The sequence below is a fragment of the Pipistrellus hanaki genome (genome assembly GCF_964339955.1).
Source record: "Pipistrellus hanaki genome assembly, chromosome: 6".
NCBI classification, from domain to species: Eukaryota; Metazoa; Chordata; class Mammalia; order Chiroptera; family Vespertilionidae; genus Pipistrellus; species Pipistrellus hanaki.
Genome location: NC_140508.1, coordinates 88,360,380 through 88,377,157, shown reverse-complemented (window position 1 = coordinate 88,377,157; position 16,778 = coordinate 88,360,380). Strand labels below are relative to the sequence as shown.

At 55.0% G+C, this 16,778-nt stretch overlaps 1 protein-coding gene across 1 annotated transcript in view; it reads right to left on the bottom strand.

The window, feature by feature from the left end:
* The window catches only part of NPC1 (NPC intracellular cholesterol transporter 1), a 38,713-nt gene that overhangs the window by 4,343 nt on the left and 17,592 nt on the right, over nucleotides 1-16,778 (bottom strand). The window contains exons 7-20 of the mRNA XM_084888237.1: nucleotides 15,857-15,930; nucleotides 15,036-15,406; nucleotides 13,330-13,556; nucleotides 12,415-12,515; nucleotides 9,779-9,881; nucleotides 7,240-7,429; nucleotides 6,120-6,302; nucleotides 5,282-5,396; nucleotides 3,625-3,752; nucleotides 3,398-3,535; nucleotides 2,200-2,289; nucleotides 1,604-1,794; nucleotides 1,232-1,347; nucleotides 496-625 (exon numbers count right to left, since the gene is read on the bottom strand). Coding sequence (XP_084744363.1) covers nucleotides 496-625; nucleotides 1,232-1,347; nucleotides 1,604-1,794; nucleotides 2,200-2,289; nucleotides 3,398-3,535; nucleotides 3,625-3,752; nucleotides 5,282-5,396; nucleotides 6,120-6,302; nucleotides 7,240-7,429; nucleotides 9,779-9,881; nucleotides 12,415-12,515; nucleotides 13,330-13,556; nucleotides 15,036-15,406; nucleotides 15,857-15,930 — 2,157 coding nt within the window. The remainder of the gene's footprint in view (nucleotides 1-495; nucleotides 626-1,231; nucleotides 1,348-1,603; nucleotides 1,795-2,199; nucleotides 2,290-3,397; nucleotides 3,536-3,624; nucleotides 3,753-5,281; nucleotides 5,397-6,119; nucleotides 6,303-7,239; nucleotides 7,430-9,778; nucleotides 9,882-12,414; nucleotides 12,516-13,329; nucleotides 13,557-15,035; nucleotides 15,407-15,856; nucleotides 15,931-16,778) is intronic.

Genomic DNA, 16,778 nt, shown 5'->3' with positions numbered 1-16,778 from the left:
GAGCCTGGCACAGGCCCCGAAGCAGACATTCTCCGTGACTAACGTGTGAGGGGACTCGGGACGAATCTGGTATTTCCAGGAGAAAACAGGACGTCCAGGCCTACCTGACAGGCATCCTCTCCCACGGAAGCTTACAAGCCGCCCTCCCACTCCCCCATGACCCCCATCTCCAGGCCAGATGTCCCGCTTGTGTGGGGACTGCGGCCTGGCTGCAGGCACAGGCTGGGAGCAGCACAGTGGGGCCAAACCATCTAAGCCTGAGCCTAGGATGACCTCACCGGAGCAGAAGTGGCTCCTGTGCCCCCGGACACGGAACAGACACTCCCTTCCCCCCACGGACCAGTGGGAGGGCCGAGCAGAGATGCCCAGGGAGCAAGTGCCCCGCCAGGATGCCAGAGGTCAGGAACAGGTGAGGAGGGGTGGAAAGAGGGCCTCTCCCGCCCTCCCCAAGTTTTCTCTGCAAACAGGGGGGTGCACATCCAGGGGCTCACTTACCCTTTGCCACACTTGGGGTTCGGGTTGTCGGAGAGGAACATGGGCAGGAACTTCATGAAGTCTTCCCCTTGGGGCCGCTGTTTGCCCTCGGGAGTCAGAGGCCTGCAGCGGATGCAGCCAGGGTCGGCCACTAGCAGAAACGTGGGAGGGGCCAAGGAGAAGAGAATGGGTCTCCAGATTTCACTTTAAACATTTGGGGGAATCTTTTCCTGAATCCTTTTCCTTTTCCAAAAGCTCAAGCTCCTGTGAGCTTCACAGTTGGGGCATTTGACTGAGGTGCCACCTCCGTCTTGGCTATAACACGTCCTTCCCCGCGTGAAGGTGTCCTGCGTGAAGGACAGCCCCATGGGTATCACAGAGCCAGGGCTCCTGTGTGTTTATCAGGGAAACTCTGGGACGACCTCAACTCTCAGCGACCACAAGGCAGCCACCGAGCGCTAACAGGAAAGCCCGTGAGCAGCGATGGCCAATACTCAGCAGGAGGCAATCGCTGACGTCGGAAAAGACAGGAACCCCAACTCGAAACCCAGAGCTCCTCAGGCCTGGCTCAGCCTGCAGCCCGGGGTGGGGGTGGGGGTTGGGGGTGGTTGCAGGCCGAGGCCGCACTGGAGAGCGAGAGACTGAGGAGGGGAGGAGACCCGGTGCAGGCGGGCCGTAGCATGAACGGAGGTGAGTGCGGGCGGTTTTCCCGTCAGCACGCTTTTCAGAACAGCAGGACGGACTCGGGGCGACGTACCGGAGGCGTTGCAGAACCGCCCGGAATCGCTGTGGACGCGGCAGCATGAGGACTGCGGCTTGACCCAGTCGAAGTAGTCGTCAATCCAGGACGAAGGCGCGAAGCCGATCCGGGTGCTGCGGGGAGAGGAGCGTGACCGCCCGCCCGGGAGCCCAGCCCGGCCCTGCTCTGACCCCGCGTCCTTCCTGCACTCAGTGATGCTGCCCCGGGCGAAAGGACACTGCCCTCCAGGGAGCCCTGCGCCCAGGGGCACGTTGGTCCTCGAAAGGCTTTGCCCAGGGAAGGCTCACTTCAGCATCATTCTGAACCTAATTCCCCGAGAAAGCCTCCTTTCAGGAGAACTTTCGGTCAGGCAGCGGGGCGGGTACTGACTAGGCGTCCAGCTCGGCCGCGTCGAACAGCTGCTGCACCAGCGAGTCGTTGTTGCAGCCCATGCCCCCGCACACCAGGTTCTGCCCCTGCAGGGACCGGTAGTCCAGCCCCTCCTCCACCACGAAGTAGACGGGCGGGCCCGCGTGCAGGAACTGGCTGAGGGACCTGAAATAGTCCGTCACGTAGGAGTCCTGCAAGAAGAGGCAGCAGGATGGAGGTGGGTGCACTGAGGTGTCTGATGGAGTGCGGTGACGCAGGCCAGAGGCGTGGAGGTTCCTGGCCGAGACGCCTCCGCCCAGCCAGGACTCCCTGCACAGCTGGTCCCATTCCCACCCTCCCGAGCTCTGTGCTCCCCATAGGTCCCAAGGTCAGGAGGGCGCCTCACAGGGTCAGCCTGGCTGCTCGACTGTGGCTGTGCCCAGCACTGTCTGAGCTCAGAGGGCCAGGCCCCACTGGCAGAGCCTGTGGCAGCTGAGGTTACAGGAGGCCCCATCAGCACTTGTAGGCACAGCAGGCATTAACCTGAAACTTCTGTGTGCGTGTTTGGAAAGTGTATTCACCCCGGGCTGAGTAAGCTAGAATAAAAGGCATCTTACTTCTGGCATCGAAAGAGACTGATCCAATCCAATTTCCACCTTGTTCAGGACGGCGATGCTGAAGGAGAGAATGCCCACGAACACCGCCATCTGGAATGGGGCGGGTTACAGATAGCACTGCTGGTCACAAGGAGCTGAGCACGCCTCAGCACACGGAACGCAGGCCTTCCTACACTGGACAGCAGGCTTGAATGGCACAGCCAGCACACCGAGTACGGGGAGTGGCCGAGTTCAGGGCGCCTAGAGTCGGACCACCTGACTCATGGGCAGCCGCTCTGTGCACACAGGGGACACGGGAGGCGCTGAGCCTCTCTTAGCAAACCAGGGAAACTAGGACTCTGACGCCATCCAGTTTTGTGGATTAAATGAGGAGAATCTAAGCATGACCCAGACATTGGCCAGCACCTGGCACCAGTGCTCAGGATGCCACGGCTGCTCTTACAGGGAGCTAATGTTCTCCTAGTGGAGCAGCGACAGAGAGTAGTTGGGGCCACAAAGCGTACAGAAACGATGAAAAGCTCTGCTGGTCGCGAGGACCGGAAATCGAGGTGCTGTGGGGGAAGGGGGGAGATGACACTAGGGGGCAGCATGGGAGACCCCTGGTCACGGGTTTTCACTGCGAGGCAGGTCCATGAACTTTCACATGGGATAAAAGGACAAGAACCAGACCTGCCCTCCACGTCCCGTCGAGTCCTGGTTTTGAGACTGAACTACAACTACATGAGACAGGAGGAACTGGGTGAAGGGAATCTGGGCCCCTCTCCTTGCAACTTAATCAGTAATTATTCCAATATAAAAACTCAAAAGCTCTCCCTTACATTGACTGCAAAAAAACAGCTAAAAACACATATGGCCTGGCCAGCACGGCTCAGCGGCTGAGCATCGACCTATGAACCAGGAGGTCAGGGTTCGATTCCCAGTCAGGGCACATGCCCATGTTGCAGGCTCGATCCTCACGAGGGGGTGTGCAGGAGGCAGCCGATTGATGATTCTCTCATCATTGATGTTTCTATCTCTCTTTCCCTCTCCCTTCCTCTATGAAACTGATAAAAAAATATATTTAAAAAAATGAAAAATAAACATTTACTAGTGCGTATTTGTTCTGCACATGCAGCTGACAGCTGTCAGAGCCCCACGCGTGTGGTTCTCGGGAGGCACGGGACAGTCTGTGCCGGGAGAGAACAGGAAGGAGACCCACCACGATCGGCCGCATCCACGCCGTGAGCAGCAGGGGGGAGTAGGCATCTCGGAAGAAGCGGAACAAGCAGCTCTCGGAGGCCTGGGGGCTGGCACCATCCTCTCCGCGGACACAGCACAGGATGTCCAGCCGGTTGTTCTGAGGGAGGAAGGGAGCAAAGGTCATGCCCTCCAGCGCTTCAGACTCCTGATGCAGGTGAAGCAGGCTGCAATCTGGTAACAACTCACCTCCTGACGCTTAGCATCCAACCCCAGGAGACTCACAAAGCAGGTGATCTGGAGCAGGAAGTCGATGAGGACGGCCATCCCGGCAAACAGCGAGAAGGTGTGCACAGCGGGCATCACCGACAGGGCTCCTGTGGGCGGCGGTGGAGAGAGGGGCCGTCACTGCCACTCACAGCAGAGGGTGCTGGTGCGTCGCCCGCTCCTGGGGCCATAGAACCCTAGGAGCTGCTCCCCTCCACCCGCCCCCAAAGGGTGCAGCATCTCTGGAGGGTGCCCCAGAGCTGAGAAGAGGCTGTAAGCCTGGAGTTGTTCAAGATGCTGTCAGCATCAGAACCACCTGGGCTCGGCCCCATCCTGCTTAACGAAGACAGTGAGACTTCAACCCAACTCCCGTGTATTCAATAGGCTCTCTGAGCAAATGTATGCACATTGAAACTTGAGAACCACCGGACAGGCCATTTCTACGGTGCCCTCCCTGCCCCTGTGAGAGGGACACGTTCCATCTGCTGTTTCACCATCAGCCGCTCAGCATATTCACAGCCACAGGAGGAGCTCCACGCCCAAGCTGGGCTCAGACCCCCCATGCCTGGGGGACAGGGTTGGGGCTCAGGGCATGTTGCAGCCCACAGACACCCACTGAAAGCTGGCACCACGTGGCCCACTCTGTGAACTCATCTCACCATTTACAGCTTGAACATAAACGAGGAGCCCACGTTTAACAGGGGGAGTCTGCTTCCCAGTGCTGCTGAGGAAAGCCTGGATTGCAGCACCAGGCCAGACACTGGGCAGGACAGGACGTGGGCTCCGACAGGCCCTGCGTCCCCACCACGTCCCCCAGCGTCCGCCTGAGGTGCAGCAGCGGCTACTACCCTTCCACTCGCCTGGGCTTCTCGGCCAACCTCGAGGTGAGAGGGGAACTAGCTGCTTTGCACCTGCACCAGGAGAGGATCGCAGGCCGCAGGGCGCAGTAATCAGGCCGCAGGGCTCCATGGGAACGCAAACAACAGCTGGTGTGTCCGAACTGAGAGGCTGCCCGGCGAGGCTCCTGCTCGGCCGGGAAGACCTGGCGGCCCGCAGGCATCTGTGGGCTGTGTCTTCCCTGACTTCTGGGCGAGCCTGACTGGCCTCCTCTCCAGAGGATGAGCTGGTTTTTCACTACACGCCAGAGGCGGGCAGAGACTCGGCCCAGGACAGGCTGATTTCCCCAGGAGGAAGGACTATGAAACTGCTGGTTCTGTTCCAGCTCCTTGGGCTGAGGAAAGACCCGAGAACCCAGCTAGTCACCACGCTGGTCCCGTGAGTGGCGTGCACAGGGCGACTGCCCAGAGAACGCACAGCTGGTGCCTGTGGTTCGGGGCTGCTGCTGGAGGGCTGTTCTGAGGAGCCTGTGGCTGTGCCAGAAGCTATTTTCAAATACCAACATCTGCTGTGGGTGCCAAACAGGGGGGAAGGTGGGGGGCCAGGCACCGGGACCCCGAGACAGACACTGCCTGAAGACTGCAGAGGAGGACACTAACTGACACCAGGACCTGCCCCACACTCTCCCGTCCGCGAGGGCACCTCCCAGTTCAGTGCAGCTCAGCAGGAAGAGCGGCGGGCACTCACACAGGCCCCTCCCGCAGCGCATTGCCTAAGCAGCGCATCGCTCGAGAGCGTTTACCTAAGAAGAAGGCCACCGTCTCGGAGAAGGACGACAGGAACATGCTGGGCGCCACGTCTCCCAGGACCCGGCCCAGCTGCTGGTCCAGGGTCTCTCCTTCAAGACGTTCGTCTCTCTTTAAAAAAATTAAGCACACAACATGAATGTTTCTCAGGCACCATGCCACCTCTCCGCTTGTTAACAGTAAGGAAAATGGTCAGTGGCATCTACGGATTGAAGGTCGTCCTTGGCGGGGGACCCGGAGGTCTCTGGTTGTTCATTCAGGGTGTTCCTGGTTCCTGGGCTGGGTGACAGGCGAGGCTCCAGCAAAGGCCGGGTCACTTTTGGGGAAAATACATGGGGTGCAGGCTGCAGGCGGCCGATCAGGAAATAACGTGCCACTTGTGGGCCACTGAGCCCCACGCACAGAAGGCGACGGACACGGGTAGGGCCGGGTGAGAACAGTGATGAAGACGGTTTTCTGCCCTGGCAGGTCCTGTGCCGACCGGCAGTCCTGTGAGTGGCACCTCTGACAATCTTTCCCCTACACTATGCGGAGAACCGTTCTCATAGCACTTGTACCCAAAACATTCTCCACAGCCGTTAGCCCTTCCTGCATGTGTAGAAGATGTCCCCAAAAACGTGTCACACATTTTCGATAATTATAAAGACAGGGTTTTTAAAAATTCACTGTTTTCAAACGTCACAGAATCAGCTGTTAAAGGGTGCACGTGTACATTTTTTGGGACCCTCTGTACGGAACACGTTTGAAGTCAGATTCTCACGTTATCACATCAACCAGAGGGGGCGAGAGCTCAGCTCGCCCGTCAGCTGCCACGCTGCGGGACGTGAGACGCACCTGGTAGGTCTGGACCAGGATGAAGATGTTGTCCACCCCGACTGCCAGCACCAGGAAGGGGATGACCTCGATCACAATGAGGGTGAGGGGGACCCCGGCGTAGCTGAAGATGCCCAGTGAGCAGGCCACCGAGCTCAGCACGATCAAGATGCCTGCGATGCCGAGGGAGACCTTGGAATCCACCTGAGATGCAACACAGACACGCCGGCCGTCAGTGCCCAGTCCTGCCTGCCACTCCAGTCCTGTCTTCCCCTGCCACACAGGATGGCCCATCTGGAGCTAACAGCTCAACTCCCAGTTTGAGGAAAAATAAGAAAAACTATCTAGGTCTTCCTAAAGAAGTTAGATGAGCCAAAACCTGTTTGGCTCAGTGGATAGAGCATCAGCCTGCGAACTAAAAGGTCCCAGTTTCAACTCTGGTCAAGGGCATGTACCTTGGTTGCAGGAACATCCCCAGTAGGGGGTGTGCAAGAGGCAGCTGATCGATGATTCTCTCTCATCGATGTTTCTAACTCTCTATCCCTCTCTCTTCCTCTCTGTAAAAAATCAATAAAATATATTAAAAAATAAAATAAAAATAAAAATAAATTGCCAAATTGAGAGAAAGTCTTTAAAAAAAAATTATATAATGAGCTTCCATTCCTAGGTGATAAGTAGACAAAAACTTGGACCATGTGAAATAAATTCTAAGTTGAAGATAAACCAAGAAGTTGGAACTGAGGAAAATAAATGCAGGGAATAAGGGGTGTTACCTACAACTAAAAAAGCACAGGGGAATGTGAGGCAGGTTTGAATATGATCAATTAACCCTTTGCACTCCGAACCATTCTGGACATTGGCTACCAGCTACTCCGAACCATTTTGGACATTGGCTACCAGCTACTCGATGCTACTTTGCGAAACGTGCGTTGAATTATCAATAACTCAATTCCCCGTAATCACTAATAAACTGCAATGTCCCCTGAGAGGGGACATCCGAGTGATATGCTAGAATTCCGATGTCCCCTGAGAGGGGACAGTGGAGTGCAAAGGGTTAAGATTAACTAGAGGCAAAAAGAGGGCCCAGGTTGCACCCTCCACTCCCAACAACACAGACACCCACACCCCACATGGCCCTCACCAGGAGCCTGCTGCAGCTCCGGATGTGCCCCAGGGCCAAGGAAATGTACAGAAACATGACGGCGTAGCTCGTCACCACGGTGACAATGTCACTGTTGCTCTCACGGTTCAGTTCATCTTCGATACTTCGCTCAGCAACGAATGAAATGGTGAGATTTGGATTCTTGTAGTTTTTCACAAAATTAATAAACCTAAAAAGTACAAAGAATTTTATATTTTTAGTTAAAACTGAGTGAAAGCAAAGTGAGGGACTTCTTCCCAATTTTTAAAAAAAGTTTTTTTTATTTTTATTTGTTAACTTTTTGAGAGAGGAGAGAGGGACGTGTTGTTCCACTTATGCTCACACTTGTGGGCTGATTCCTGTGAGCCCTGAGGACTGAGCCCTGGCAGATGAGGACACTGAGAGCCAGTGCTCTCCCAGCTTCTGTGACAAAAGCCACGCTTAGGGAGCCTTATTTGCATTCAGATCTTCTCTGCTGGAGACAGGAGGGGGGCAGTGCCAGACATGCTGAGTATTCTGCCATTTAAATCGGTCTGGAACAAGTTCGGAAATCAGTTCCTGTTCTCATTCTTTTTTACTAAAAAGATTTCTAAGTGAAGTAGTGTGCACTGTGATGAAGATACATGCTCGTGAAGTAGAATTTAAAAGCTGATCTACAGGTCAAAGCGGCCCAAGCAGAGCCCCGCCTGACTCCTTTGCAAGATGGTAAGTTGATTCTAAATTTCCCAGGGAACCGCAGGTCCCAGGAGAGCTAAACCTGCTATTTCAGGAACAAACCGGAGGGTCTGCATGTCCTGACTTCAAACTCATCACAAAACAAGAGTGAACAGGAGTTGTGAACAGGCTACACATTCAGAGTGAAGGAGCAGAACCAGAGTCCACTTCCCTTTCAACAGAGAAGCAAACAGCAGAAAAGAGTAACTTTTTCAGCAAATGGTCTGGGACAACTGGATAGCCACATGCAAGAGAATGTTGAACCTTTACCTCACACCATATCCAAAAATGAACTCAAAAGGTCCAAAGACCTAATGTGAGAGCTAAAACAATAAAACTGTGAGAAAAGCACAGACATAAATCTCCACGTCCTGGGATCAGATTTCCTAGCCATGACACAAAAAGTAGGAGCAACAAAAGAAAAAAAAAAAGGATAAATTGGACTTCATCAAAGTTAAAAACTGTTGTATCTCAGAGGATACCACCAAGAAAGCAAAAAAAACAAAAAACAAAAAATGAGAGAAGACACTTGGAAATCATGTATCTGATAGGGGACTTGTAGACTACATAAGAATTCTGACACTTCAATAATAAAAATACAAGCTAAAAAGAGGATAAAGAACACGAGCACACAGCTCTCTAGGCGGCAATGCGGATGGCAGTGAGAGCGTGAAGAGGCGCTGGAAGTCGTCCGTCACCAGGAAACCTCGCCAAAGCTGCAGTGAGACCTCCCGCCACATCCAATCAGCAAGGCAGGTGCTGACAAGCACGGGGAACTTGAAACTGCCACACACTGCCGTGGGAATGCAAAACGGTGCGGTCACTTTGGAAAACTGCCTGGCAGTTCCTCAAAGAGTGACCCTGTGACCCACCCATCCTAATCGCAGTCACACCCAGGAGAAATAAAAGTCCCCACAGAAACGGGTGTGCAAATGTCTACAGCAGCATTATTCACAACAGTCACAAGGCAGCAACCGCCTGCCTGCCTCGGAGGGTGAATGGATACCAGAGCCCGCTATGTCCACAGGATGGACCGTCCATCACTGGGCCTCAGGAAGGAAAGAAGGATGGGCCCGTGCCACAGCCTGGACTAACCTGGACCACATTTTGCTACATGGAAGATGCCAGACACAGAATATCACACATATGATTCCATTCACATAAGTATAAGTCCAGGATAGGAGAATGCATGGAGACAGAAGTAATTAGTGGCTGCACAGGCTGGGAGGTGGGAGGGTAGGGGGTGGTCGCTAAAGGTGCGGGGCTGCGTTGTGAAGTAAAGAGCGGCCTCCTCTGGCCGTGACGATGGCTGCACGTCACCTGTGACTATGAGAGCTCCTGAACTGAGTGCTCTCACGAAGGGAGTGAGACGCATGGGGTATGGACCACGTCTCACTAAGGCGGTTCCTTAGAAGAACGCACTGGATGAGGGTGGAGTGAGTCACAGCCCGGCCCCTCGTGTCGCTCCGTCGTGGGGGCTGCAGACTCGGGGACACCGTCCGGACGGCTTTCTGGGCACGGGCAGCACGGCAGCCTCTGCTGACTTCCGCGTGCTGACCGAGTGTTTTATTTAGTGCATCTGATGCCCTTATCGCCTGTCCTCCATGACAGCGACGTTCTCTACGGCCCGTGTCCCTTCCCAGTAACGCACGCCCAGCCCTCCCCGCCTGTGCTGTCAGGACGGGACGGAGGAAGTTCTGTGCACACCATGTGGTGGGTACATGTACTCCCAGCTCTCGCGGTAACGAGTGGGAAGACAGCACTCCACCGGGTGCGGCTAGTGTAGTGGAGGAGGCCCGCCTCCCACAGCCCTGAGCGCACTCACTCTCTTTCCCAGGCCTGGGCCCGCTCGAGCTTCTCCGTGTCGTTGTAGTAGTTATTGACAGGAAAGGTCATCACCAGGGCGGTGGCGTTATTGTAGTTCTGACCTAGAAAGGAAAAATGGGGCATCCACAAGGTTACAAGCTGGCGGGAGAGTGGGTAAGTGCAAGGGGCGGTGAGAGGACAGCTGGAGACTTCTCCCGGCTGCAGACTGCACCCTGCGCTCTCGGAACAGAAGTTCCTGAAACGGTGCCTGCGTGGGTGGAGAACAAATAAAACGGCTCTCGCGGGAGCAGGCACAGACTGCCATTCGGGAAGATGCCTTTTTATTTCATTCCACAGTGCACATTTCCGACAGAGCGCACGTGTTCAGTGAGCATCCCTCTCCCTCCTCTGCTCGCGCTCCCTTGGCCCTGCCCCCCGGGTCTCCGGCCAGAGACACTCCACAGACAGGCAGACACATACATCCTCCCCTCCTGCTCCTTTTACAACAGCCTCGCACTACTCTGCACATTATGCTTTTAAATGCGCATCTTGAGACTGTTTCCTTTAGTACAGAGAGAGCTTCCTTATTCTTCTTTCTGCCATATATTGAATAGTATTTTTTAGTATAATTTAACCCATCTCCCACTGATGGATATTTTAACAGTTTTTAAAATCATCAACAAAGTTACTACAAGGACTAGCCATATATATATATATATATATATATATATATATATATATATATAAAATATTTTATTGATTTTTTTTACAGAGAGGGAGGGAGAGAGTTAGAAAGGTCGATGAGAGAGAAACATCAACCAGCTGCCTCTTGCACACCCCCTACCAGGAATGTGCCCGCAAGCAAGGTACCATGTTTCCCCGAAAATAAGACCTACTTACAGGTCTCCTTCTGAGTGAAATATAAGGCATCCCCCCAAAAATAAGGCCCCCCTAGGCTAAACATGAGAGATTTGGTCCACTGATTCTGAAAGAAATGGAGTCACAAGAAATTCACCAGGAAATTCAGGAATTGGATTGTTATGATGATGTTCCAGAAGATGATGACATGATTGTCATTGAATAAATGAGTAAATTCTTGATACTGTAGGATTCACAGTTTGTCTGGTTTGTATTGACAACTACCGTACTATCGTACTGTATACAGGTAATAAATGTCCTTTATTTTCATTTAACAATAAATGTGTACCGTATTCTTCTTCATGGAAAAATAAGACATCCCCTGAAAATAAGACCTAGCGCATCTTTGGGAGCAAAAATTAATGTAAGACACTGTCTTATTTTGGGAGAGACAGGGTACATGCCCTTGACTAGAATCGAACCCGGGACCTTTCAGTCCGCAGACCACCTTTGTGCCCGGCAGGACGTAAGTACCAGGGGTACATCAGTGAACAGGAGATGAGACCCCTGCCTTTCCCTGGAGTTTATAGTCTAGGCACAGTTTGCATCCCCCACCTGTGGCTTCCCCTGCCGCCCCCGTCGAGCTCCGAGCTCCACGGCCTCGCTCGCTCACCTGCGAGGCAGGAGGAGGGCGGGCTGCACGTCGCTGCCTAGGAGTGGGGGAGCGCTCCTCTCTGTAATGTAAGCCATTTCTGTTCCTTCTCTTGTTAAGGTTCATAAGGCTTCCCTCCTTTCCTTTTTCACAAGAGCTCTATATGTGAAAGAAATGCTATTACGTATACTTTTCTCCAGTGTATTGCTTTTATTGTTTAAAACCTTATGACGTTTGCTCTCCATGTAGGAATTTAGAGTTCTCACACAGTCAAATCCATCAGTGATTCCTGTGGTGGCTCTGAAATTTACCTTGCTAGAAATGCCTTCTCCGTTTAAAAACTGTTCTTAAAATGTCCTCATGTATTTTCCTCTAGTCCTTTGATAGTGTCCCTTCTTACATTTCAATCTGGGGTCCATCTGGAATTTACTTTGGTGGAATAGGTGGAGTTCAAATTTAATCTGACGGCTGACGAGCAAGCTGGTGCCACATTGTCCGCATCACAGAAGTGGCACTTTCTCACGGGCAGAGCGGGGCTTACACACAGAGCACAGCTGCCGAGGAAACAGCCCCCCTCTGCACTGGGGTGGAGAAACCCCAGAGTCGCCATCATTAGCCTCCAGGTCCAGAGCCGCCATGTGAGTCAGCACCCACGGCTGTGCCACCCATCCCCAGGTGCTACGGGGCCAGCAAAGAGCAAGCCGACTAACCCTCCTCCCTCCTTAAACTGTCCGAGTTCCTAGCCCACTGGTTTAGAAAGGAAAGAACCCACCGGTGTTCTGGGTCTCCACCTTCCACGGCGTCTCTTCCCGGTACCCGGGGTCTCAGCCTGAGGCCCCCAATCCTGTGGGGTCCTAAGGTGGGTTTCGGGAGCGCCCTAAAGCTGCCCTGCATGTTGTTCGAGGTTTACAATTACATTATTCCAGGGACACACCCTTAACTTTTCACAGCTTCCTAAAGTGTGACCTAAAAATCGGCTAACACTGTCCACCTTTCCTATAATACATCCAGAAAAACCCAAACCCATAGGAAATACTGAATTTGGGGCTTAAGAAACAGGAAATTAACACCAGGGCTCAATGTGTACAGGCTTATGACTTCCACCAGACTGTCAACCAAAGGCCAGGTCCACTCTCCGCACTCACCGTCATAGCCTCCCAGCACCAGCCACGGGAACACGGGCCCCCCAAACGTCCCCAGGCAGGGGTCGTGCAGCAGGCTGGTGTCATTCAGCGAGGCCGGGGCCCTGCGAGGAGACAGCCCGTTAGAACCAGCCTCCGGCCACCCGAGACCTGACCGCTATGCCCCTGAGTGTGGATCAGGCTACACTGAGGAACACGAACGGACAGAACTTAAGGTCACCACTCCAGGCGCGGAGTCAGGGCGCTCTACTGAGACGCGGCGCCCGCCCAGGTGGCCAAGAGCACCTCCCCTGGGGGAGAGCAGCCCTGGGACGCCTGACCGGCTGAACAGGTGTGTCCAGGCCGCCCAGCACAGCCTCCCTGACTGCTGCGTGAGGAACACGGCCAGCCAGACACGCCTCTGCCGGGAGCAGCTTGCTGCCCGAATCTAAACCTGGCCCCGCTGGCCGCCCTTGGAAAGGGGACGCTGCGTGGTTCGGACCATTCCTGTCCAGACACAAACGCATGTGAACGATAAGGAAGCACTGCAGCGCTGACGTTGGTGTGTGTGGTTGTGTGACAGATGGGGCCACGTGTCATCAGTCCAGACAAGAGCTTCGGCAGAGGCACCTGCTGCTCCCTGATGACACAGATGCTCACCCGGGCCTGGATTTGCCGCTCCGTCCACCATGGACTCTTTTTCTCCGAGTTCACAGGCTGCCCCTTCCTCTCCCTCTGAGCAGGCCCACTCCTAAAGCTGGCCGCCCGCCTGCCCGCCTGGCTCTCCTCTGCACACCCGCCTCTGCCCAGCACCTGGGCTGCATCCCTGCCCCTCGCTGGGGCATCTGCCCCTGTGCTCACCCGGGCTCCAGGCCCGTGAGGGGGCAGCAGCACCAGGTGCTTGGGTGTCGGGGGGAGGAGCGAGCGGCTGCCACGTACCGGACGCAGTACAGCAGGTGCGTGTGGTAATCGGCGTAGGTGTAGAAGTCGTCCCCTATCTCGTGGTCCAGCATGGAGTGGCTGTTCTGGAAGTAGTTCAGCACGCTCAGAATGGTGCAGTTCTTGTTATACGGAGAGAGCGGGGCCAAGCAGATGTCCTGAAGGGTGACGGTCTCGTTGTTGTAAGAGGCAGTGATGTGTTCAATGGCTGTTTGTAAGTCAAGAACCTGAAACAAGATACAAATCCGGAAACGTGTCAGAGTGCTCTCAGGGTCTGACTCACGCCTGCTGCAGAGGGGTCAGAAGATAGAGTACTGGGGGAAACCCTTCCCAAGACTGAGTAGAGAGGACGAGGGCACACTGTGGTGGGGCATCTGATGACACCCAAGATGGCAAACTGGGATGGGGACCCTATATCGAGGCGTCCAGAGAGATGGGGAGGCGACCCCATCACCAGGCAGAACACATGAGCCTCATCCCTCGCACCCTTCTCCAGCAGTGGCCAGCAGTGACTGGCAGTGATTGGCAGTGACAGGCATGGAGCAGCAGTGACTGAGAGTGAGCGGCAGTGAGCGGCACTGATCGGCAGTGATCGGGAGTGAGCAGCAGTGACCGGCAGTGAGCGGCAGTGAGCAGCAGTGACTGGCAGTGATCGGGAGTGAGCAGCAGTGAGCGGCAGTGAGCGGCAGTGAGCAGCAGTGACTTGGCAGTGATCGGGAGTGAGCAGCAGTGACCGGCAGTGAGCGGCAGTGAGCAGCAGTGACTGGCAGTGATCGGGAGTGAGCAGCAGTGAGCGGCAGTGAGCGGCAGTGAGCAGCAGTGACTTGGCAGTGATTGGCAGTGAGCAGCAGTGACTGGCAGTGAGCAGCAGTGACTGCAGTGATCGGGAGTGAGCAGCAGTGACTGGCAGTGATCGGGAGTGAGCAGCAGTGACCGGCACTGACCAGCACTGACCGGCAGCGAGCGGCAGTGACCGGCAGTGAGCAGCAGTGACTGGCAGTGAGCAGCAGTGACCAGTATTGACCAGCAGTGAGCAGAAATGACCGGCACTGACCAGCAGTGACTAGCAGTAACTAGCAGTGACCGGCACTGACCAACAGTGAGCAGCAGTGACTGGCAGTGACTGGCACCGATCAGCAGTGAGCAGCAGTGACCAGCAGGCCTTCTCCTCTGACACTCCTAGCACCAACACCCCCTGAAGCCTGACGTTTAATGCCGCTGAGCTGATTAAACAAGAGGCGGGGGGCAGTGTGTCCACAAGCACATTCTCCGGGGCCAGCGCGATGGGAGAACAGGGGATCTTGTCCCAGACGCCTCAGCAGCTGCAGCCAGTGGCACCGTCACCGCTGAGGGCAGAGCCGTGGCCGCTCTGCCCAGGGCCCAGGCCCAGGCGCAGGCCTCTGGGTCCTAGGGTGTCATCTTTAACTGCCTCGGGGATTCCCAGGCTCCCAGGGGAACTAGAACAGTCTCTTCAGGACAGAAACGCTCAGCTTCTAGAAAGAAGCAAGACCTACCTCAGGCAGCACATACAGCAGTGGGTTTCTCATTCATTCAACCCCTGTCGGCACCTTCTTGAGGACTAGAGCTACTTCTCCCACAAGGAGTTTTAGTCTCCCACTCCAGCCAGCCCCACGCTCACACCAGAGTTGGTGGTGAGGCCGGCAGACCACCGTGTCCCCGGGACCGATGGCCGCCAAGCAGGTTACCTGGTGCAGAATCCCTCTGTCAAGTGGGGGCCCGAAGGGCACGTCGGACCCCGAGGGGTACGGCTCGTAAGTGTGCACGTCGGTGTGTGGCGCCTGGATGATGAGCTGCTCCGTGCGGAAGAACGGCCCGAAGTGGGTGTCAAAGTACTCCTTCTCCAGGCGCGCCTGGCTACTGGGGGCGGACCACAGGTCCACGGGGCTGGTGGTGACGCGCACGAACGCCAGGCCCGAGGAGCAGGCGGCGATGAAGGCCAGGGAGGAGAAGATGACACAGCCGGGGTTTCGGACACAGAAGGAGCCCCACCTGGTGAAGAGCCACCTCAAGCAGCCCTCGAAGGCGGCACCAAGTGGGTCACAGCAGGAGGCCTCCCCTGGAGGATGGGGGGTAGAGGGGCTGGTAAGGGCCGGGCAGGGAGATCATCAGCTACACCTCCACCTGGCGGCAAGCCCTGCCTGCACCTCCCCGAACACCGACCCTCAGCGTCCTACCTGCTCCCTGCCCACCATGGCCGCCACGCCCACCCCATGAGGACGGATGCTCAGGTACCCGCCTCTGGAAGGCCAGGCCTCTAGCAACCTGAGCTCAGCACTCAGCTCTGCCCTGCCCATGGTCCCAGCCCTCGGTCCCCGCCCACGGTCCCCCATGGCTACTGGTAATTACTTGGCTCCATCCTGCCGCCGACTGGCCTGTAATGCACATGGCAGGGCCTGTCTGTCCTGCTCAGAACTGTCCTCAGCCCGAGCACAGTCTGTCCTCACAGGGACATGAACACGCACGCCAACACAACCCCAATCCTTCCATCCAGGTACAAGGTGCCTACCCGTGTCGCTGACATTGATGGGGAAAGCTATGCTGCTATCGATGGGGGTGTACTCGGAGACAAAGTACCGCTTCCTGGAAGGGGAAAGCACGTGAGTAGCGTCAGGGATTTCAGCAAAAGGATGTCTCCTGGCATTCCTGCTCAAAGCTGACTTCCTCCCCCATGGTCCTCTCCCCTAAGTTCACCGGCCGCCGCAGAGCATCCATGTGTCTGCCCCAGACACTGATCACCAACGGAGAGAGGGACAGTAACTCCACAGCGGAGAGCCGGAGACGCCACGTCAGCAGCGCCCGGGCGGCTCCGTGCCCCTGCAGGACGTGCTGAGGAAGACGCCACAGCAGGTCTGTGAGGTTCCTGGTCAAAACCCAAGCCGCACCCCACCATGAGGAAACAGCAGTAATGCCGAATGGACGGACATTCTACAAACAACCAACCAGGACTCATCCAAAGTGCCAGAGTCATAAAAGGGAAAGACTGAGGCTGGAGGAGACAGGAAACACGACGGGATGCAGTGTGGGTCTGACAAAGGGAAACGGGTAGATTTCCATATTGTCTGAAGCTTAGCTAACATTATCTCACTGTCATTCCAGGGCTCTGACAATTATAAACGATGGGTTTTATAAGCTACAACATTAGGGGAAGCTGGGTAAAGGATAAAGTATGAATTAAGACCACACACACACAGCACATCTTTGTACCTTTATCCTAAGTCTAAAATTATTTTAAAATAAAAAGTTAAATAAAATAAACTGTCCTAAATCAAGATGCAGATATCTGAAGGGACTATAGAACAGTATTGCATTGAAATAAATGTGAGTCAGATCAGGTTCCGAAGACTTTCTGTGGAGGAATGGTGGTCACTGCAAAGGTGCTAGTCACACAACATTCTGAATAATCAGTGAAAGCAGCTTCTAAGGTCCCA